The sequence below is a fragment of the Xiphophorus hellerii genome, chromosome 19, assembly GCF_003331165.1.
Source record: "Xiphophorus hellerii strain 12219 chromosome 19, Xiphophorus_hellerii-4.1, whole genome shotgun sequence".
In the NCBI taxonomy this organism is placed as follows: Eukaryota; Metazoa; Chordata; class Actinopteri; order Cyprinodontiformes; family Poeciliidae; genus Xiphophorus; species Xiphophorus hellerii.
Genome location: NC_045690.1, coordinates 2,717,521 through 2,741,645, shown reverse-complemented (window position 1 = coordinate 2,741,645; position 24,125 = coordinate 2,717,521). Strand labels below are relative to the sequence as shown.

General features: G+C 36.9%; 2 protein-coding genes across 2 annotated transcripts in view; both read left to right on the top strand.

Moving 5' to 3' along the window:
* Nucleotides 1-8: 8 nt before the first annotated feature.
* rsad2 (radical S-adenosyl methionine domain containing 2) lies at nt 9-3,086 on the top strand. Its single transcript, XM_032546629.1, is given in 8 exon segments — nt 9-194; nt 196-346; nt 349-423; nt 502-663; nt 1,447-1,676; nt 1,762-1,911; nt 2,497-2,529; nt 2,729-3,086. Coding segments are annotated over 8 exon segments (1,050 nt in total). The 5' UTR covers nt 9-110; the 3' UTR covers nt 2,894-3,086.
* A 1,655-nt stretch (nt 3,087-4,741) lies between these two features.
* Nucleotides 4,742-24,125, top strand: part of rnf144aa (ring finger protein 144aa) — a 29,795-nt gene continuing 10,411 nt past the window's right edge. The window contains exons 1-3 of the mRNA XM_032546630.1: nt 4,742-5,193; nt 21,185-21,335; nt 22,190-22,294. Of these exons, the coding sequence (XP_032402521.1) occupies nt 21,201-21,335; nt 22,190-22,294 (240 nt within the window). The 5' untranslated portion in view covers nt 4,742-5,193; nt 21,185-21,200. The remainder of the gene's footprint in view (nt 5,194-21,184; nt 21,336-22,189; nt 22,295-24,125) is intronic.

Sequence of the window (24,125 nt, the reverse complement as noted above, 5' to 3'; positions counted from 1 at the left end):
ATCGGCGCTCAGCTGACCGCCTCCAGGGCCAAGCCTCTATTTAAACAGCCGCCCTGCCGGATCACGCAGTCTGCAGCTTCGACAACCGGAGGTCAACTTCTGATTTCACGATGCCTGGAGTTTCTGTCGGCGCCCTGCTGGAGCTCTGCATCAGCACCATCCTCAGCATTTTTTCGGGCATCTTTTCCAAAGTTTTTCTCCTGGTCCAAAGGAGCCTGCGGGGCCACAAACTCCCTGCTTTCGGACGCGAACAGCCAGTCGGAGCAACGCAAAGACTTGGATGTGACGACCCCAACCAGCGTCAACTACCACTTTACCCGCAAATGCAACTATAAATGCGGGTTTTGTTTCACACCGCAAAAACTTCCTTCGTCCTTCCTTTGGAGGAGGCCAAGAAGGGGCTCAGACTTCTAAAAGAATCCGGTAAAACTTAAGGATTGAAAGCATAAAATTCCGTTTTATTGATCAAAACTAAATGAAAGTAACATTTGTGGTTTAAAGGGATGGAAAAGATCAATTTCTCCGGAGGGGAGCCGTTTCTGCATGAGAGGGGAGACTTCCTGGGGAAAATGGTTCAGTACTGCAAGACGGAGCTGCAGCTGCCCAGCGTCAGCATCGTCAGCAACGGCAGCATGATTAAAGAAAAATGGTTCCAGAAATATGGTGAGGTCCAGCTCAGGAAATCAGGACATGAATGAGAAGTTTCATTATTTAAGTAGTTTAAAAAGTGAAACTTTTATAAATATAAATTAAAAGCATTTAAGTATTTTCAGTGATGAAAACTCAGTGATACCGTTTCCATTGACCATATAATTGCGCAAATTGGTATTACGAAAATAAGTTTGCTTAAAAAGACCAATTTCTTAAAATCCTTTTGCTATAATAAGTTTTGATTAGGTCATTTTTTTGGACCTATCGGAAATGGATTTATCCCGCAAAATTCCAATTGAAACTTTATTTTAATCACACGATTAACAACAGATGTTACCACTGACGGAAAATACGAAGAAAAGGACAGGAAGTGGTTGGAGGATGATGGAGCTACATGTTTTTAATGACATTGTTTGAACAAACTTATTCACATTTAATTTTAATTGCATTTCTTATTTAATCGACACACCGCAATTATGAAATTGTTTGGGTTTTTTTGCATTAGCAGAATATTGGCAAAGTTTTGCGCACATTTGTAATGGAAACACAGCTGTTGATGGGAAGTTTAGTGGAAGGTAAAAATATGTTGGTCGACTGTGTTTTACACGTCCAAAATAAGCAAAGAAAGAACAGACACGACAAAGTTATGCTAGAAGTAGTTATACTAGCACAACTGCTAGTGTAACGTCTGTTGTGTGTTAGCATAACGTGCATTTTAGATTTTGTTGTTTTCTTGCATTTTGTTGATCCCTTCTGGGCCACCGTAAATGAACTCTCATCATTTGCTTCGTGCAGGAGACTTTTTGGACATCCTGGCAATCTCCTGTGACAGTTTTGATGAAGAAACCAACCAGATGATCGGCAGATCTCAAGGCAAGAAGAGTCACACCGAGAACCTCTTCAAGATCCGCAGCTGGTGTCAGCAATACAAAGTGGCGTTCAAGATCAACTCGGTTATCAACACCTTCAACGTTCACGAAGACATGACCGAACAGATCAACCAGCTCAATCCGGTCCGCTGGAAGGTAAAAACAGTTGATATGTTTTAAAATGTGTCACAGCTAGAAGAAACACTGATTGGTTTGCTGTTTTTTCCTGGTTTTTGCTCAGGTGTTCCAGTGTCTGCTGATCGATGGAGAGAACGCTGGAGAGGCGGCGCTGAGGGAGGCGGAGAGGTTCGTGATCACCGACCAGCAGTTCCAGGACTACCTGGACCGCCACAGCGCCGTTTCCTGTCTCGTTCCAGAGTCCAACGAGAAGGTAAGAGACTGAACCTCGTTACGCATCTGATCACTGACACGCTTTAGCTTTAGCTTTAGCTTTAGCTCACAAACCTCACTTAACAAGCAAACTCTGACTGCAACAGTTGTTTTTCACTCTCATAGGTAGTTCATAGAGCACGATATTTTACCGTACTGTTGTGATAACAATAAAAGTGATGATAAGAACTATTTATTTCTTCTTTTTTAGGTGTTTAACTCTGACATTAGCTGCATCTCCATTGCCCAGATAATTGTGCTGTTAAACATTTTGAAAATAAATTTGCTTAATGAGTCTGTAAACCTCTCATGGCTAAGCTATGCTAGGTTGGTGGAATCAACTAACTCACTCACTCTTTGGTTACCTAGCAACAACTTGTCGTTGCTAGGTAACAACAAGTTGTTACAAGTTGTTACCTAGGAACTTGTTGCACTTTTTTTCCCACCATGCCTCATAACTGCTTAGAAATAGAAAACATTTTATTCACATTACAATCAGTTTTTAAAACATACGTAACTTTCTGTTGTAGTTTTGATTCTTTTCACACCAGAATGTGAGATTAAAATCTGTTTGTTGCTTTAACAGATGAGGAACTCGTACCTGATCCTGGATGAATATGTAAGTAGTTTCTGTTGCTAACACTGTTAGCTCTGCAGCATTGCATGTGTTCAGGTTAAAATATTAAGAGTGTTGTTTAGTCTTACCATGGGTTCTTCTGTTCTTCTTTTGTTTGTTGATTTTGTCTTAAATGTGTTTTCTTTCGCTCCATGAAGTCAGACTCAAAGTTTCCCCTCCGTTGTGTTTTTGTTTTCTCCAGATGCGTTTCCTGGACTGTCGGGAGGGAAGGAAGGACCCGTCCAGATCCATCCTGGACGTCGGCGTGAAGGATGCCATCAGCTTCAGCGGCTTCGATGAGAAAATGTTTCTGAAGAGAGGCGGGAAATACGTTTGGAGCAAAGCTGACATGAAGCTGGACTGGTGAAACGCTGCATTTACAAACCGGAAACGTCTTGAGTTTTTGCACTTATTTCACTTTGCAGCTTGTTGTTTTAGAAGTGTTACAATGTTCAGGTGGGATTTTTGTAAATGTCTTTACATTAAGATAATCTTTGAGTGTGTTTAAATTTTTTTTGTATTGTTGATGTAAAGTTTAAATTAAAATAAGTTTTATTTTTGCTGACTGGATTTGTTTCAACTTTAACAATTTCATAAACTTCTTTATTTTATCTTTCTCTGTGTAAATTTTCCCCCTTCTGAACTCAATTTAATGCATGTTAGTTCCTGCATTTTCTTATTATCAATAATTACTTCATTTAATCTTTCCTTGTTTGTCTCTTGTGGTTTAATGTCTGTATTTCTGTTTTTAACCTCTGTAAATAACTTTGTGTTATACCTCATATTGATGGTTCATTTTTCAGTCATATTTTCACCATGATATTCATTCATTTATAAATGTCACAGTTTCAAACTAAATATTTAGTTTGCAAGCTAAAGTTTAGTTCCAAACTAAATATGTAGTTAGCAGGTTGAATATCTAGTTCCAAACTCCATTATGTTATAAAATCATGTGAGTTATTTTCACTTTTTTGGCTTATCAAGTAGAAGTAAAAAAATAATTTGGGTTCACCAAACATCAGCACCAAATGTGATGTATGTTTAATATTTTTTTAGAACTGCTAACTAAATATGCTATTACAAATATGCTAAATGTTGAAAATTGTGACAGTATATATACATGAAGATATTTTTAATAAATCTCAAGTAATTAAATGACAAATTGTTTACACCTCAAATTATTCAGGTGTTCATACGATACAGTTCAAATATAATTCTCTCCATGTTTAAATAATAAGAGATAATAATAATAATAACAGAAATAATTATAAGAGAGAGTTAGTTTCTTTTAGCTCACGAGGAGAACAGACAGATGTGCTTCAGTTACAATCTCTGCTTATTGTGAAAACATATTCTGCTGCAATTCTTTTTATTGAAAATCATCCCTAGTTACAGCTCACGTTTCAAGCTCTTATCAAAACATAAGATAAGAGCTGATATGTTGCAGCTGCAACGTGATTCACAGTTCCACAAGATAAACTAGACCATTTACTATGAACAGTATGACTATAAAGCTAATCAGCACCATTACGCTATAAACTATCTTATTATAAGCATGAAGAATAGAAGGACGTCCTTCTGCTGAGCAGCCGTGTGATTAGAACAAGCTGGCGCCGGCTGTCTCTGCATCCTTCAATATACTCAGAAACCTATATGTTATTTTAATTCTATCATTTTTTCTGTTTTATTTTATATATGTACCAATATAAATATAATTTGTTATCTATTATTATGTATACATATTTATATATATTTTTTGTATTTATATTGTCAGTTAGCTTGCATTGTGTTTTTTCTTCCTGTTGTTTTTATTTCTGTTGCTCTTTTGTTGGAAAATCAACTTAATTTTTTTTTAATGTCGGAATAATAAAGGATGATCTTATTTCATCTTCCAAAATATTATTTTTTTGTTCTTTTTTCTACAGTAAATACATCAATATGAAAACAAAAAATCTGATTTTACAGACATGACAGAAATATTCAGTGATTTATATGTGTTTACAGCTTTGTTGTTTGTAGTCTTGGAAATGGTGAATAAAAACAATTAAATTTCCAAAACTAAACTAAAAAAAAAAGAAAGGGTACCAAAATTAGTCTGAGCCTTAAACTGGTTTAAAAGTAATGGAGCCGTTCAGCCAGCAGAGGGAGCTGTCGGTAATGTAACGAGCTGCAGCTCCTGACTTCGCCTGTAGGCGGCAGTGTTGCGCAAGCCCACTGGAAGCCTTTCCTTGTAGACAAATGGCGTCTCTTCAGCGAGCAGCAGCTGATTCCCCACCGAGAACGGCAGCAGGAATTGAGGGGAGGTAAACACGCCGCCCCCGGATTTCCTTGCTGTAGGATTGTCCGTTGTTTTCTGACGGCTGGACGTCGCTTTCTTCCTCCCCGGAAATCGAGAGTTTGGAGCCTCCGCGGTGTGAAAACAACCCCCTTCCCCGCCGGAGAGGAGAGGGTCAGCTGCAGCCCGGACTCCCCTCCCCGCTGCTTCTGCTTGTTTTCGGAGGTTGTTGCTCCTCGTCAGGGCCCGGACTCAGATACGTGAAGATGGGCATCACCCCTCCGCGGCTGCTCTCCCCCTCCGCCTGACTGACTGACTGACGGCTCGGCGGCGTTAATCCAATTCAGGAGATCATCTTTTCAACCCTCCTGAGGTCAAACTATTGAGACCAGGTAAGGCTTTCCGCTCTCATCCACCGTAGCGCAGCAGGAGCTCTCCGAGCTGCTAATTTGGTTTTATTTATAGACCTCTGCGTTTTCTCCAGTCCTCCACTTTCCCTCCCTGAAATCTGCTGTTCTTCATAACGACCCCAGAAAGAATCATTCCGGAGGTTTTAGGAGCATCATGGGACACGGAATGGCTCTGAAAGGTCGTTCAGTTCCCTGACATTTCCATTCCAAAGAGCAGGCGACATCTACACGCTGTCATTACCAGCTGAACTGGTTCTCATTTGGTCGGTTTAGAGCTGCAGTCTTTAGCAAAATATGTGATTAAAAACCAACTAGGGGCGAAACGATTAATGGATTAATTTCCATACTAGCTTTTTTGGTGTATGATGATATGATCGTTTATCGCAACAACTTTTGCCACAATTTATTGTCCAGCCAATGTTTTTTTTTTTGTCTTGGCAGCCATAGTCACCAGCCTTTGCACAATCAAAAACATTTTTATTCCATTTAACATTTTCATGCAACCTTTCATTTTGATCTATGATATTAAAGTGAAGGAGCTTCTATGTTTACGTTTGTGTTGGTAGGACAGGAAAAAAAGGCTCTTTCCTGCTGACCTTTAGCTACATTTAGCAACTCTTCACACAAAAATATTGGGCATAATCAGTGTCGGCAGGTTGTAAGGGGTTGTATCAAGTAAAATAGATTTTTGTTTTTCTTTCCATCATAGTGCTTTTCCCTCATCAAACACAGACCTGCAGTTGTTGCTTTGATTCTTTAATGCCTGGCAACCATTCAGTTGTGCCTGGTTGGACCCAGCCTCGCCTTCGAGGCGCAGCTCCTCCCCCTCTCAGCTCCTTCAGACTAGCCAACAGCAACTAGCAAACACCTGGTAGGATCTACTGTCATCATAGGATCTACTTCTCAGAGCAACGCTGGAGAAAACGTTGTTAAGGGGTTAATAGAGGAGCCATGTTGTGATGACTTCCTGAAGGCAGAGATCCAGAAAGAGCAGGAGTTTCTTAAAGAGACAGAGGCCCAATTTCAAACTACAAAGTAAAATTTCTTTTGACTCATATTTGTAGCATATTTATAACAACTGAAGCTAAGATAATTGGTTGATTGTGCTATAAAATGGCACTATTTACCTGTAAAACACATAATACCGCCTCTATAAAGATCACTGATCGCCCTCAAAACTGCAATTGGTTCACCGCTAGAAATAAAATGCGTAGCGGCCACCTTCGCAGGTATTGATAATAAGTTTTGGCCTGGAGAGCGATCTCAGCGTTAAGCAGATTAGAAACCTGTTTGACCCACTGGGACCTAATTACTCCCAGTTCACGGCCAGTTGGGTGCAGAGGAGGGCAGAGTGCCCAACAATTACACCATCAGTAAGAGTAAAACTACTACAACATATTTTTACTCAAGTAAAAAGTATTTTGTTAAAAATCTACTCAATTACTGAGTAACTGATCAAATTATCAATCATTTACTATTTAACAATTACATCATCAGATGGACCAAAATGTAAAGTTAAGTGGAAATTTTGCTATTTTAAGGAGAAAATGACAGTAATTCACACAAGTAACAAAAAATAATAAAACTTTTCTAAATTCGTTTCTTTCAATAAAAACTTTTTAAACTTTAACAGGAACTGCTGGTGTGTGTCTGAGTTTCTGGTTAAAACATTTCTGTTTTCCATTCAGTGGGTAGAAAACACAGAAATTTTACTTAAATAAGATTAGAGATACTCCATAATAAAATTACTCAAATTACAGCGAAGTAAAAATATTCCTAAAAGTACATTTGTTCAAAAAAGTAACTCAGTAGATGTGGTTGAGTAAGTACCCAGCTCTGCATGTCTGATGTTACCTGGTTAGGTAACGAGGCTAACACCTCCTCTCTCACTCAATCATTCCTTTATTCTGCTGTGGATTCCACCCAAAAGGTTTGGATCGGACCGTTTGGGTGTAGTCTGTCTTCAGGGTCTGTCTGTCTGTCTGTCTGCTTGTGCAACGGCTTAAATGAGGTTCCGGTGTGTTGCTGTTGTTGGGGAGGTGGGGGTGATGCAGGGTGGCGCCGGGTTCCAGGTGAAGCACCATGGGTTGCATGCGTGCTTTTTGTCCGGCAGCGGCTCTCGCAGGTAAAACGAGACGGCCGTTATGCAACGCTCCTTGGAATCTGCTGACCGGCTGACACTTTCCAAGATTTAGCATTTCAGTAATGCTGCGTGGCTGGGAGCCTGCAGAGTTCAGTGAGTCACACAAACACAAGAAGAAGACACCTAATGGCTTCCTGAGAGCTCTGCAGGGCTAGCAGCATTAATCACGATTAATCGAATTAATCGTGATTAATCTATTGTTGAAGTAATGGTCAACTAATTTGGAAGTTGATCAAACAGAGAAGGCAGACTCAAGAAATGCAGCATCGAGCCAAAACTGCTTAAAATTTAGTTTTTTCAACTTAGAACCAAAAATAATTTTTTTCTGAATAATTTTTTATCTGCTCAGTAATAAATTAAACATGCAATAATTTAATGAAGCAACAAAGTGTTTTTTTTGTCTTAATAAAGACAGTTTACTAACTTTTTTGATGTTTTTTTTTTTTTAAAAACCCAAGAAAAACATTTAGTATATACATTAATCCCTTTAACTGCCCCATTTTATTTGTTTTGTGTTTAATTTATTTATTTTTTTATTCATTTTCTGTTACATTTGTTTGTTCTTTTCTATTTATTATTATTATTATTATTATTATTATTATTATTATTATTTTGACCGTTTATCCACCTACTCCAGTGAGGAAATATTTGATGTGTTTTTTGGGTGTTTTGTTTTATTTTTGAGTTTCGTTTTGACTTTTACTGGTTCATGTTTATTATTCAAGTTATTTAAAAAAAAAATTAATAAATCATAAATAAAAACACAACTGTTACCCAACTTTGATAGAAAAAATAATGTACTCTAATCATTTATTTAGTAATTCTTTTTAAAATAGGAATCATTTACTTTAAATTTAAAATTAAACAAAAAAGTACTCTGTGCTTAACAGTTTCAGTTGAAGAATTAAATTTGTCATTGAAATTCTTGTGCTAATACAATGACTAACTACCCACCATTGGGCCAAATCTGTGTCATTTTTGAAATGCAGACAAGCGGCCACAAAAAATTGGTTGCAAGGGCCACTTGGGGCCCCTTGACCACACTTTGGACACCCCTAATTTAAAGTATAATGGAAGAACAGAGGAGAAGGAGGAAAAAAGTTAAATATTGCAGCTAGATATGCATTGATATGAAAATTTGGGCCGATATCCGATAATTAATATCATAAATGTTTTTTGCGTCCCTACATACAAACATGGCAACCTGCTGGTCCAGGACTGGATTTCTCATCTGGGACAGATCACATGTTGGCCCAAAACATGAATAAATCATCGTGTTAATGGCCTCCAAAGATGCTACATTAGTCATGTGAACTGAAGCATCTTCACATTTAAATCATTCCCTCCCTAACAGTGTTCAGTTTTTATGAGACCATCCCATAATTTCAGCTTTGAAAATTAATTTTCTTAAAACATAAACTCAGATTATTCATTCAGGTTTTCAATCAGTGTTTTAAATTTACATGAATTAAAGTAGTTTTTTCAGTATTTTGGCATTTTGAAACTACTACAAATTTGTCACAATCACAAATTTCACTGGATGATAAATAGTCCTGGTAGTTATTGCGATAAATGATAATATTATTTTGAGAGGATATTCAAGTAATATATTGATAATTGCTAGATAACGCAGGTTTGCCCTCTCAACAGATCAATAAACTTTAATTTCTAAAGAACTATTAACTCTGGAACTGGAAGATGTTTTAAATATCCAAAATAAAACATCACGATACATGATAAATGATACCATGTATCGTGATTATGAATTAACATTTTGATTCAAAATCATAGCTACAAAAATCAGAACTAAGTGAATCGTGAGACAGTAAAATATTCTCATCCTGAATTATCATATAACAAATTTATCTGGACGATAAAATTGTCCCAGAAGTTATTGTGATACACGATAACATTGTTGTTTTGAGACAATTTTCAAGTAATTTAACGGTAATGTCATAATAACAACGCAAGAATACATTAAAATTCAAATGAACATTTAACACTGGAACTGGAATATATTTTAAATATCCAAAATAAACAAAACAACACAAACAAAATAAAATAAAATGAATTTTGAAGTTTCTGTAAACAAAATTGTTTTGATAGAGAGAAAATAATTGCAAATGAAAACTATTGAGCTAGTTTTAATTTATCGTTCGATTAGTTGATTTATTGCTTGTTATGACAATTATCCCCTGGTATCTTACTAAACTTTAAACAATATTCCAAATCTTTGGACATTTGAGTTCTTGGTTTTCCTGGAAACTGGATCAAACCTGGACGTTCCTGTTGTTTGTGTTCAGCTAAATGCTGCTGCGATTTGGAACAAAAAGGCCCCAAAAGGCGGCGCGACATCAATAAACTTTAATTTCTAAAGAACTATTAACTCTGAAACTGGAAGATGTTTTAAATATCCAAAATAAAACATCACATGGTATGTTTTATTTTATCATGATACATGGTATCATGTATCATGATAAATGATACATGTTACCATGTATCATGTATCATGGTATCATGTATACCATGATACATGATACATGTATCATGGTATACCGCACCGCAGCTCACACCGCAGCTCCCTGCTCTGATTCAAGGTTCTGGTGCCGTTTTCGGCTCTCCGTCGACCTTTGAAGGGGTTTCCTTCCGTCTCGTTTGATGGGGTCACTTCCTTTTTGTGTCTGCGGCGAACCCAACAGGAAGTCAAACCCTTTCCTACGTCAGGTCGAAGCTTCCTCCTCCCACGGTTTCCCTGAGACTCCTAAAACATGTCCTGATTTCTTCATTTTGATTTGTCATTGTCATACAAAATTTCAGTTATGGGTGTTAAATTTTAAAAAATAACAGCATGATTGGAAGTGTTTGATATTTTCTCCCATTTTGTTCAATGAGAACATCAATAAATATTTGTAAATCAGAAAATAAGATTTAAATGCTGTATGCAGCTTAGTTATATTAATCATCAGTAAATGTTAATATACTACCTTTTGTTTTTTTAAGCAGTGTCCTGAAGAAGCTTATTTCTATGATGGTGAGAGAGAAATACAAAAGAGTAAATAAACAAAAATATCTGAAATTTTAGATTAATCTGATAAACTTTCTAGAAGAAAATTTGGAAAAATTAAAAAATTTCTGAGTTTCAAAAGTCAAGAATTTTTGACTGTTGAAATCAGAAATTTCCAAATTTTTTCTAGAAAATGTCTGAGCTTTAGATAAAATTTTGAGTTTTTTCTAGCAATTTTTCAACTTTTCGAACTTAGTAATTTTAAAGATTTGTCTACAAATTTTTTGCAAATAAAGTCAAAACTTCAGATTTTTTTGAGCAAATTTTTAACTTTTTAAACTCCAACATTTCTTCATTTCCTCTAGAAATTTTCTCTAGAGATTAATTTCAAAAGTTTATTTTTTACAGCTTTATAACTTTAATGTTTTGAAGCATAAATTCAAAATTTATGCTTCAAAATCTCTGAGATTAATCAAAAAATTTCTCACTTTTTTCTAGCAAATTTTGACGTTTTCAAACTTTTCTAGATTTTCTAGAAAATTTCTGAGTTCTTTTCAGGTACACGTCCTTTGGAGGAAAAGATTCATTATTTTCTTTCTAGAAAATTTCAGAAATGTTTGATGGAAATTTACTCCTCCTTTTTTCTTTTCTGTTTATAACGTATTTGAAACATACATTTCAAATACTATATATTATTTCAATAACAATATTTGTGTGTATGGTGGTATAAATGCTGCCACTGTCCTGCAAAACTATTTATTACCTAAAAATAAGTAACAGATATCATTTTTTATCAAAATCTTTATCGTTATCACAATCGTTCCAGACGGTATCTCGTCCATCCGTAGTGAACACGTCGCCATGCTCTCTCTGAATGAGAATCTGGGCTGAAACTGACTGCAGACTCTTGTTTTGTCTGAAAATCCTGGATGCTGATTCCTGGGACAGTTCAGGCCGTGTGTGTGAGCGCCGGACGCTGCGCCAGAGATTAGCCTGTGAGTGGCTCTCTGTTGGAGTGGCGCTCTCCCCTCTGCTTACCATGAAGACTCTATTGTCCAGCAGAATGACGGCGCTCCGCGCTCTGCAGCACACGCTCTTATTTCAGTTTTTTATTAAAGTAAACACATTAATGACCTCTGGGTTTCCCTCTGAAAACTTGATGAGCCCGGTTGTTGAGGCAATAAGGGAGCCCACCAGCAGCTATCTGTGTTTGTGTGTTAAAAAATGTAAAACTTTGACAGAAAATTTGAAAATATGACTAAATAATTGGAAGACATTATTTTCAGTTCTTTACTTTTCAACCAATCTTTGACGTTCACCCTTTTTGCTCTTACTGGAAATGTTTCCAGACCTCTGGCTTTGCTCTCTGCTGGCTTAGTTTTGTAAATGTTTCTGTTTTTCGTTCCATTTTGTCGCTTGTTGTAACCGCAGGATGAGTCAAGAGGAAATCTGGGATTTGTGACTGATTGGAGCGGAGCCACATGCGTTTGTTATAGTCTGATTAACTTCTGCACCTGAGGGTAAATATCTCGTCTTCTGTTTAGACTAAATAAACTAACCCAACTTTATATTGCATTCATTTTCGGTTAGTTTTTTCTGTGCTGTATTCAGGCTTAATAAATGAAATTTTGGCCTGACCCAGTTTGAATTTTAGTTCTTTGGCTCTCAATATAAACACAAGCATGAATATGGCAAATTGTTTATTACACCAAAATCTAAAAAGAGATGGACCAAGAACTGTGCCTTGGGGTACACCTGTTTTTATTTTATACATGTCTGAATCTTATGTCATGTTTTAGTTTAAACTCTTAAACCCTGCACATAGTTTTTTTTTTACGTTTTGGTAGTTCTGGACTTATTTTTCCAGAAGGTTTAATACAGTTTCAGTATCAAACCTTTTGTACTTGAACGAGCTTCTTGTTGCATCTTTCTTCTGTTTCCTGGAGCAAGACGACCCGGCTCACTCCACTGATTAAAATCAGCCTTTACTGGATATTTCTGAGCAGATCTCATTTCCTTGTGCTCTGTGCAAATGATCCCATATTATGTCTCACAACAGGAACCAAATGTCAGAGTCTGGGAGAAATTCACAGTGTCACCGATACAGATTACAGTCACGCTTTTATGAAGATAAATTGATTAGTTTTTATTCCTTCATGAAACCAAACTGCTTATTTTTGTCTCCGGAGCTTCCTATGACATTGTGATTTCTATACTTATTGTATTGTTCATCATTTATCGTATAAATCTCTTATAATAAGAATTTTTTTTCTTTCTTTTGTCGATTAATCCTAATTGATGATGTCCTTATTGTCAGGATTTATAGTTTTACTACTTTCTTAACTGTTTGTTCAAAGAAAACATAAATAAATACCAATAAATTTGAACATAAATGTGCAGTTTAGTGATAGAAATCTCACGTCTTTATGTGACTGGTGTCTTAAGGAAACATTTTAAATATAGTATTTGTCTTTGTGGTGATACACAAACTGCGTTTCCATTACAAATATATGTCAAACCTTTTATCGAAATAAAAATGTTCCAATTGCTGTTTCCACAAAATAAGAAACGCGATTAAAATTGTGCATAAATAAGTTTGTTCGTGTGAGACGTAAATAATAAGGTCAATGAAAACGAATGCCAAAAAATTAGACATAAATTCACTGTTATCAGAATAGCACGATGAAATACAGTGATCAACGTTGGGTTCGCATCTCCCAGCTCTAATAGTCTGCAGAAGGTTTTGGTTTTGTTTGTGCCGATAGCTGAAGCTGCAGAGTGACACCAGGCTGGCAGCAGAGTCGACCCTTTGCCCAGGCTCTCTGCCTCCGTCAGTAGGAGCAAACCAAGCGTGGACTTCCCGTCGTCTTCACTTAGCCGAGGAGAACTACATGAGCAGAGACGCCTCTCCGAAGGAAGTGCGCTCGTTCTGGACTTCCTGCGTGGAGTTACTTAACACAAACGAGAGATGTGACGCACGTTTAGCAATGTTTAAGCTCTACCAATTCACGTTGTCTTAGTCATTCACTTTCAAAATTCAAGCTCCTTAGAGTCCTTCGAAACAGAGTGATGTTTTTCAAATAGTCCTGAAACGATTAATCGTGATTAATCGATTAGTGGAATAATCGTCAGCTAATTTAGTGATTGATTAATAGCTAACTGGAGAATGCAGACTCTAATATATGATGTTTTGATGTGAGAACAACGTCTTCAGAGCTTTAATTAGGCCAAAACTGTACAACAATATAAACATTTATGAGGGAAAAACCTTTTTTTTTGTCTGTAAATGTGTCCTACCCAGAAGCATAAAGGCAGTGTTACTTTCACCTGGTTCAAACTTTGTAAAAAAATAAAAATAATAAAATCTTCTGCTTTATTTCATTATAAGTTGGTTAATCTGAAAAATAATTGATGTAAAGTCTCCACTTTTTGTTCAACGAGAACATCAATAAATGTCGGCACCGACTATTAATTACCTAAAAAATAAATAATATATAGTTTTTTTTTATCAGAATCTTTATCACAAAATAAAGTGAAGGATGTCAAGTTTATTTTGCATAACATCAAGAACAACAGTTTGAGAAACTTTTTATTTTTTTAATTTGTTACATCATTTATCATGATAAATTTCTAATTATGATAAGAATTTTGATTTATTCTTGTCACAATAAATTCCAATTAATTATGGCCATATTGTCAGGATTCTTAGTTTTACTATTTTCTCCACTGTTCAATAAAAATATCATTAAATATCGACACATCTCAAAATATAACTAATGTAAAGTTAGTGTGTGCAGCTTAGTGATAAAAATAACATTTTTTAGGTGACCAGTAATTTTTAAAACGGATGTGAGGCATACATTCATTTATTCACTTTTATCATTGTTACAATTATACCACAAAAATTTGTCATAAAATCTTAAATCCATGTAAGTTTTTAGGAGAGGAAAGTCCATTTCTCGGCTTTCTGCAGAAAGCTGCTCCGCCGCTGTTGAGTCGTGTGAATCCTGTAATCCTGCTGCCTGCGTGGCCAAACTGGGCAAACAGCCATTAACATGATAATTAAACTGTTTGGTTGTTTTCTCTGTGGCAAACATAACTACAGCCCAGCTGATTTCACCGCTGGCTCTTCACATTTAATTGTTCACTTTCTTCCTGTAAAGTAAATTTTCTGAGTCAAACTGGTGGAAATATATTTATCTGCTTTGTCTCATTTCGACATTCTCTTCGTGTCATTTTATTAGGTTTTTAACAGGCTGTATCCAGTTATAATAAAGTTTCTGTAATACAAAATGTGCCACAACACAGTATATCGCCCTCTAAGGGTTATAATTTGGCTGATAAATTGTCGCAGAAGTTATTGCGATACACGATAGTATTGTTGTTTTGAGACCATTTTCAAGTAATATAATGCTAATGGCAAAATAATGCAATAAACTTTCATTTATTATGAACATTTAACCCTAGTAAATAACTGGAAGATATTTTAAATGTAGAACATAAATAAACAAAAAAACAATCAGAATGAATTTTGAAGTCTCTGTAAGCAAAATTGTTCTTCAAAAAAACGACAAAAACACCAGACAGAAGATTTTTATCATCCAATTTTGTAGAAAGAAAACAACGATAAATCATTCAAATGGAAATTATTGAGCTCATTTTAATTTGTCATGTAAACAATTGATTTATTGCGACAGGACTAATTAGACCTGAATCACTTCCTGTTTGCTTCAGGAAGTGATTCTTTGGAACAGAGATTTAACTCAGAGTGTCAGTTTCATAGTTTTGCTAACTGACGGCTGATTTTGCCAGAATAGATTTTAAACAGTTTACTGTTGAACGAAACTCAGCACATTCTGGATACATAATAAGTATCATTTGCTTTACAGGTTGAGATCTTGAAGGGAGGAAACAGAGCTGCTATGTAAAGAGACTTCAAAATAAGAGCATGAATAATAAACATCTAAACTGCTTAGAGTTTTTAACTGTCGATAAGCATAACTTCAAAACAGACGTCGAACTTTATTAAGCTTTTTTCTGTTGACCTTAGTAAAAAAGCACTAGTCATTTCTCTCTCTAGCTCTAAGCTAGCAAGCTTGTTTCGTTGCACTTACCCAGAATGCTGTGCGTTGTAGTCCATTTCCTGCTTTGATCTGCTTGGCGTTCACATATGAATTCAAACCAGAGTTCAGTTTAACTGAACTTGGACCGAGGTTTTATTTTTTTCTGGTTGGTTACGCGTTCACACCGCCCCGACCGAACCGGACTTTATTGAAAACGGACTGAACAGGACTGGTGCGAACACATCCTAACGCAGGGGTGTCCAAACTTTTGGCCAAAATCCCCAAGGTGAAAGTATTCAGGGGCAAACATCAAGAAAAAATCTTTGTGTTGTAATTAATATTTTCAGCTTTAGAAGTTAAAAATTTGCTATTATAAAAAAATTACAAAAAGTGTTTTAAAGGCCATGTTTGTGCCATTCTTGAATTGCAGTCAGCGGCCACACAAAATTCATCAAAGGGTCACAAATGGCCCCTGCGCCACACTTTGGACACCCCTGCATAAAAACATTGAATTTTTAAATTGAGCTTATAATAAATGGCCTCCTGGTGAGAAACAGTCTTAGAAATCTCGTCAGCAGGAGGAAACGACGCGGATGAAACGTAGCCTTCCACTTATTTGTTCCAAAGGGACAGAAAAGCAGGAAGGAAGTGATGAGGGAGGAGCTGCTTATTACAGAATAATGGCCTTCCTCACCGAGCGACCGGCCGATCTGGGTCTCATTTACGTTGAATGTGTCCTTTAGATAATTTAATCAACTTAAATAAATCAACTTTATTTCTCATTTTCATTCTGGTTAGAAATAAAGAAAGCTTGTTGTTTAACTTCTTATAGATTATTGTCAGGAATGTTTCCTCATTGTCTCGCGCTCCATGCCCTGTCCAACATGGCGGCAGCTGAGTTTGTGCAGGAGGGAAATGAACTGATCTCTTTTGCCCTCTCTCTGCAGTTTGCTTCCACATTCACTGGAGCTGAGGAACGTAAACAAAGTCTTACACAATACTGTGATGTCATGTTATATAATTTCACACTGGAAACCGTCAACTCAGCTGAAAATGTTCAATATTCTTATAATTTTTAAAGCAATGTTATTTTTAAAACGCAGTAAATTAGGAAAGTTTCTGGTTTGCAGGATGTAGAAATGAAATCTTTATGCACAATTAACATTCTGTCAACCTTTTGTTCCACCACAGCTTAATTAATATGAAACAGTAATTAGTCTGTTTACAAACTTTTGTTTGTTAAAAGTTATCAGGAAAGATGAGGAGATGAAAATCAGGAATACTTTTAGCTAAATCTGCAGTGAACTTGTGGTATTTTTAATCCTTTAGTTTCCTGTGAAACACTCTGAACAGTGTCTTCAGTCAGAGGCTTCTTCAAATTCACTGTAATACAGACTGCTACAAGAGATTTGTCCTGATAATAACCATCACTATCTACAATAACTCTTTGAAGAATTTGAATTAATATGAGTTACAGCAGCATTATTTTTTGTCCGTCTTGGTGCCCTCCAGGCCTCCATAACCCGACCCGCCGCATGTTTTAATGCATGTTTGTGGGTTTCTCTCTGGGCCATTAAGTCGTTAGGTCATAAATTATGCTGCAGCTTGTTAATATAAGAGCAGCCTTTCAGAGTGATGACCGACACATGGGGACAACCACTTAGGATTGCATTTGACTCCCAGCTCTTACCTTATTGATTATTTTTTATTACTTTTTACCCGACCTGCCCATTCATCCGACACAGAGACCCACAGGCTGCTCCCTGTTGAGGGAAACTACCTGTTTTCTAATGTATTCCAAACTTGTGGCATTGAACTTTCCTGTTTTATCGACAGTTTTCACTCAACGCCGTTGTTTTTTAACATTTTTTAAGCAGTTATAAGGCACCGTGGCTGCGCAAGTTACTACTCTACAAGTTGTTGCTAGGCAACCAAAGAATGAATGAGTTGCTAGGTAACCATAAAGTGAGCGAGTTAGATGTTGCCACCGACTTTGCTAAGCTAGCTGTGAGAGGTTGAGCAGCTAAAGTCTTTATTATATTATTATATTATAGTCTTTATTGTTATAGTTAATTAAAACTAACAAAATAGTAAAAACTGAAATCAAGAGAACATTTCTGTAAACTGAAATAAATAAAATCGGTAATTAACTGGAACTATATTGTGCGTTTATAAAACTAAAATATACTGAAATTATAGATATAATTCTTATGTTTTTGTGTTTATGATTCTATTTATTAGCCTTTCGAACTAGTGATATTTTTTTTTCACACAAGCAAGTTTACGTCAGCTGTCGGCCAGTTGCGTCACTCCATAATCGTCCTAGTAACCTTATGCTAGTCCCCAAAATGGCGACAGCAAAACTTGGGAGAAAAAAACCAGAGTCAGTTGGTTGTTCAACAATAATTAAATGTTATCTTCTGTTGAATATTCATTACCCAATCGATGTTTTTGAATTCTGCACCTAAAGATTAAGTATGAATAAACAACAACATTACTATAACTAATAAAAGCTAAATTAAAACTAAACAATATCTTATTAATAATAATTAATAAAAACTAGTAGATGCACTCTTAAAAACTAATTAAAACTAACTGAATTAGACAAACAAAAAATCATAAGGAAATAAAACTAACCTATAATGAAAAACTAATGAAAGGCCCAGATGAGACTTTTCCTCTGCCTACATCTCCCAGAATGCTGTGCAGTTCTGGATCAGAGTTCAGTGAATATTCTGTCAGATGTATTATTTATTGATATTGATCATGTGTTACCTTATAACATAAGTCAAACGGCATCTGACTTATGCTGTTTTTAAGCTTAGCTAAGTAAAATTTGACTCCGTTTCCCAGAATCCATCTGGATTGAAACGTTTTCAGTGTTGGTCTGAACAGGAAGTTGGGCCCCAAGTCACAAAGTCTAGTTCAGCCCTGTTGCTGTGTAAATAAAATGACTTGCTTACTTATTGTTTTGTTGCTAACCTCTGTTTTAAATAAATGATGTAATCTGATGTCATTTCCTTTCTAAACGACATTCTTCCCTCTTCGGTTCACTTCTGCGCCCTGATTGGTCGTTAAGTTTTTATGAACTCATAATGGAGCAACCCTGCTGCTGGTTGCTTCATGTTGATCAACACGAAGTCCTGGAAACGAACGAACGGATGAGGATCTGAATGAGTCAGAGCCGAGGTGTAGAGTTTTCTCCACAGTCCTCCCACAGACGACATGATGAAGAAATGTGAAGGAGGAAGAGTTCATTATTAAATGAGATATGTTGCAGAGTCAACCAGGAACTGACTCACTGCTTAGAGTGACAGGTGGAAAGTTAAGTTGCCCAACAGAGAAAAGTTGCTGCATCTCTACTGGGTTATACTGCACACCCAAGTAATCCACCAAAACATGGAGGTTTTGTTTAAAAACACAGAAATGGGTATTAGTCAGATTTGATCATGTCATCAAATTGCTTTAGAGAATTGAAAACAACAGGAAAAAAGTAGAACTGTGTTAGCATTGCCTATCAGTGCGAGTTCATAGTTGATTTAGTCCTAATAGACGGCCTATTAAAGGCCTCTTATGCTGCAAAACCTAGATTTACCTTTATAAACTGATCAGATTTCAGTAACTTCACAATACTCCACTGCTGAAGAAAAATGTACTGTAATTCATTAAGTTTCCTGCAGAGCATCTGAATAATCCAGATGAGGCCAAAATGACATCTTTTTAGACGTCAGTACGCAGAGAGCCAGATTTAGAGTACTTCTGTGTGTGCTTATTGCACAACACGCCACGAAGAAAAACGCATTGCAACTCATTAAAAGTTTTTAGTTTTATCCTGATAATCTTAAATCATCATAAGAAATATAAACTTAATTTATGAAGGTCTGAATAATCTCAAACTGAATTTAGGCTTGTACACTTAGCTTTTCTTTTTCTTCCATTTTTAATTGATAGAGATTAAAATTTGAACCTTTTGTGGTGACTGAAGTAGAGGATCGGTTCTGGACGACATCCGGCCCGTTTCCTCGTTTTCCTCCCGCCTTACCGGGTCGCACATGGACGCAGCACGAGTCCACAGATCGGTGCTGTGAACTCTTGAACCTCATTCTCTTCTCGTTCTTTGTCCTCTGCTGCCAACCAACAAACTGACGCAGACTGATCGGTGGTTTTTCCTCTTTCTTCGTTGCCTCCTCCATCTCTGAAATCGTCCTCTGGCTGGTTGCTAGGCAGCAAGGGGAGAGGTTGATAGTGCTGACGCTGAGCGCAGGACCACTTCCTGTAAACAGCAGAGTGGGAGCTGTTTGCGCTCAGCTGCAGGCTGAGACGAGACGGCCCAAAATAACCCGTTCCGGCTCTCAGAAAGAGGGGCAGCCATGTCACTTAACGCAAAGTGAATTTTCATTGTGGGCTTAGATGACTGTTGTAGATGACCACAGGATTTTCCAAAGCCTTTGAGCTGTTTTCTTCTTTAATGCCACAAAGTGTGTTATTTGACATGAAGCAGAACATGGCTGACGTTGGGTGTTTATGCAGGAAAACTTGTGTCACTCTACATATAAAAGGCCGGTTTGTGTGCGCGCTCACTCACTCCACAGAGTGCATTTATTAGTCCATGCGGCTTAATCTGACAAAGCACATCTTTAACTCACGGATTAAGTGGAGACAAACATAAATGAGCTGCCTCTATGCTCTCCTTTTCCCTCGTGTCCTTAAAGCGATCCATGACCACTGGAACATGTTGGCCTGAAAGTGTCGTAGTTTTCATATTAACCTAAAATATGAATTACGTATTTGGGATACGTAAAAACTCATAAGTTACTTCAAAAATGTTATATAAAAAATACCACAACGTCAAGGTCATGCAGGTCGATGTTTTCATGCTGCAAACATCCTTTCATCTGCAGTTAGACTTGTGATATCTGTTGAACCAAACTAACATGATGGGCTTGTAATCTATGGTTTGTTATATAAACTGGAGCTAATACGATTAGCTAGAGGTAACAAAACTAGCAGGAGCTAACACCATTTGCTGCAGATAACACCATCAGCTAAAGCACTGACATTAGCAGGGTTGTACGCCATTAGCTAGTGCAAAGCCACCAGCACGTGCTTACGCCACTATAACTAAAGCTAACAAAACTACCAGGAACTAGGGCTACCAGGTAGAGCTAGCACAATTAGCTAGAGCTACTGCCTTTAGCTATATCTAATGGTATTAACTGGATTTAAAGCCAGCTAGAGCTTACATTGTCCGTTACATTAGCTTGAGCATTATCCATTAGCAGGATCTTACACCATTAGCAGGAGCTTACGCCATTAGCTAGAGCTAACGACATTAGCAGAGGCTAACACCATCAGCTATAGAAATAAAATAAATTGGAAGATAATAATTAAACGTATAAATTGACAATGAAGCATCTTTTAATTTTGCAACACGATTCTTGAGAAAAAAGTTTTGGTCCTGATGCTAACTGTAAACATCTAGAGTTAGAAATTGGAGCTCTATTTCTAGGTTAGCAGCAGCAGCAACATATACACCAGCTTTTTTCTGCCTTCTCTCCGTTTTATCCTTCTGTTTTCTCTTATTTCTACATTTTGCCTTCCCTTTCAACACGCTTTGGTTCACATTTAAACGGATGATCAATACTCAATGCTCAAAAATTACTTTACTGGCTGGACATCAGCGACCCTGACTGTATTGCAGCATAAACAACTTGTCAACGTCTGTGTTTGAATTAACGGCAGCTCTCCTCTGTTTCGTCTCAGCTTTGTGGAGGTGAAGATGACCACAGCACGGTACCGGCCCACCTGGGAGTTGGCCGTTGACCCCCTGGTTTCCTGTAAACTGTGCCTTGGAGAGTTTCCACTGGAGCAGATGACCACCATCACGCAGTGCCAATGTGTCTTCTGCACACTGGTGAGTTTTACAGATTCTGTCACATTTAAGCTAAGTGTGCTAATTGTTTACAAAGTTAGCTAAAGCATTAAATGCTAACCCTAAGCTAAATTTAGCTTGGTTACATTCACTTTAGAATCTATCCAAAACATTGATTTAGGTGAAGCTACTAAAAGTGAAAAATGAATTGTGCTATTAGCGCATTCAAATCTAACTGGAAAAAATGACGTAAGGGAAACTGAGTGTGCTAATAGTTTACCAAAATGCTAAAACTCTAAACCAAAAATTAGCTCTGCTATTAGCACATTTGTGGTTTATCACATAACGTCCTAATAAAATACATTAATGATAAAATGTGAAAAAGATCTTGGTTTATGATCACTTCTGGCTTATCCAGACATATTTCTGTATTTTTAATGAACCAATGTGACATTTTAACACAGTGAAAACCACAAAAATAGTTTCACTAAACTATTGGTTTGTCATCCGATGTTACAGAAAGAAAGTGACATCCGTCAGCTTTTACAGCCAAACCAAGAATAAGCTCTAAATTTAGCCGCCATTTCCTCAAACTGGCTGGCGGCAGCAGTTACCAGATTATTACAGAGGGCAGAGACACTGTAAACACGTCTGAGCTGAGCTTTGCTATCTGATATTTGATACCTACTATTTACTTTGCAATTTTTTCTAATCTAAAAGAAATTAAATACAGGCTGAAGTTAAATTAGTCCAAAGTTTTCCTGGCTGTGGACGCTCTAGTTTCACAGCCAGAGGATTTTGGAGGATTTCCACTGGAAACATGAGGTGAAAAGGTTTTGTGAGGTGTGAATACTTCTTACGCAGCCCTGACATGTGGTTCTGTATTTTATTTTCAGTGCCTGAAGCAGTATGTGGAGCTCCTGATTAAAGAAGGCCTTGAAACTGCAATTAGCTGTCCTGACTCTGCCTGCCCTAAAAGAGGACATTTGCAGGAAAATGAGGTAAAAATCAAAACTGTCATCACCAATAATGTTTTTATTTTAGTCAGGGCCGGCCCAAGGCAAAGCAAACTAAGCAGCCGCTTAGTGTCTCATAAAAGGACTTATCCTTCAGGGAGGGAGAAAATACAGAATAGAAAAAAGCCAAGATAAAGGTTTGTTTTAATGTGTCTTGGTAATGTAATGTAAAAGATTAGTAAAGTTGCTAGAAAATTAGCTTGATAGCTACCTGGAAGGGTCCAGTTCAACAGTCAAACATTTATGTTAGGGTCTTTGTGTTTGTGTGAAACTGAGTTTAAACTTTAAATGAGTTGATTCTCTGTACATTTCTGAGGTATTTTTGGCTTCAAACCGCTGTTTGATAACTTTTGATAACAATAATTAAAACTTCTCAATGTTTGACATTGTCTAGCAAAATGTTTTTCCGTCAGGCTACAAGCTGCTACATCGATGAGCTGCTCTGTGCCGTAGTTGGGGTTTGTTGTTTGCTGCTGGGCATAATCATTTTGTAGCTAAAACAAACATTATTTTTACATCAACTTCTAAGTTATGAGAAACTTAAAGTCATTTGAAGGCTCAGAATCAGTCCGGTACCGGTACCGGTACCGGTCCACATTCCAGGTGAGAAAGACTCACCTGGTATAAATTATATTTTTAGCTATTGGAGTAATGCTTAAGATAAATTTATTTAATCAAAGAATGTCATGAATATGTGTAGAGCTGCACCGATTGCAGTTTTCTGGCCGATCTTTAAAAAGCCTGACCTGCCGATTTTGATTTTGGCTGATATGAATTTCTTTAGTCTGAAATGTCGCTAAATATAACAAGAAAGTCGCTGAGTTGGCAACAGTGGGGTGAATATTGTTAACTGTAAACGTTCAGACCTGGTGGGTCAGTCTGTCAGTGAAACCTGACGAGGACAGAGAGGATTTTGAAACCTTTGCTGATGAAGATAAGATTAGGGGATAAGATGGGCTTCACATGTAAGTATCGGCCAATCACAATCCCCCAAAATTAAGGAAATCGGCGCCCAGAAATTGACTGGTTGATAAATCAGTTGGCCAATAAATTTATCCTATATTAATAATGTAAACAGCACTGCCAGAGATGCAATAAGTTTATAGCAGGTATGTGAATGATGTAATGATCGGGCTGCTGATTGCAGCCAGTCCACAATGTTAGCAGAACTAGAGGGCCCCAAAACCACATTTCGCTTAGGGCCCCATGAAGGCTTGGGCCGGCCCTGATTTTCATCCATATATAACATAAAAGTGGTAAATTGTGTTTATGTTGGGTCCAATTTATATGAATAAATCAGTAAAGGTGGATTGTTAGTGAGTTGTGTGATTGCTTAATTCAGTTTGATTGAGTTGGAAAACATCTGGTGTACCTCAAGGCTGTGTTCTCAGTCCCTTGCTTCTCACTTAATGGGGAAACCTGATGGTAACACACTCATTCATATAAATTATTAGTTATTGGTTGGATTTGAAAATGAGCCTCAACAATTTCATCTCTCTAAGTGTTTTTTGTTGTGGTCACGTTTAAATTATTTAAGATCATTAAACTAATTTTAGTACCAAATAAAGATATCCTGCGTTAATGCAAACTATTGTATTAATATCTGATATTATTGTTGCTGTTATGGCCAAAAGCTGATATTCACCTTATTATATGACTTAAAATATATATTTCCTGATATTTTTGAGACGTAGATATTACTTATTATTTAGTGCTGGGCAGTAAAGGGAAAATAATGCAAAAAAACCAGTGAATAATAACTGAAAACCACCTGTATTCTTCTCTTTTCTCACTCTGTGTGGCAAACCCATTGTCA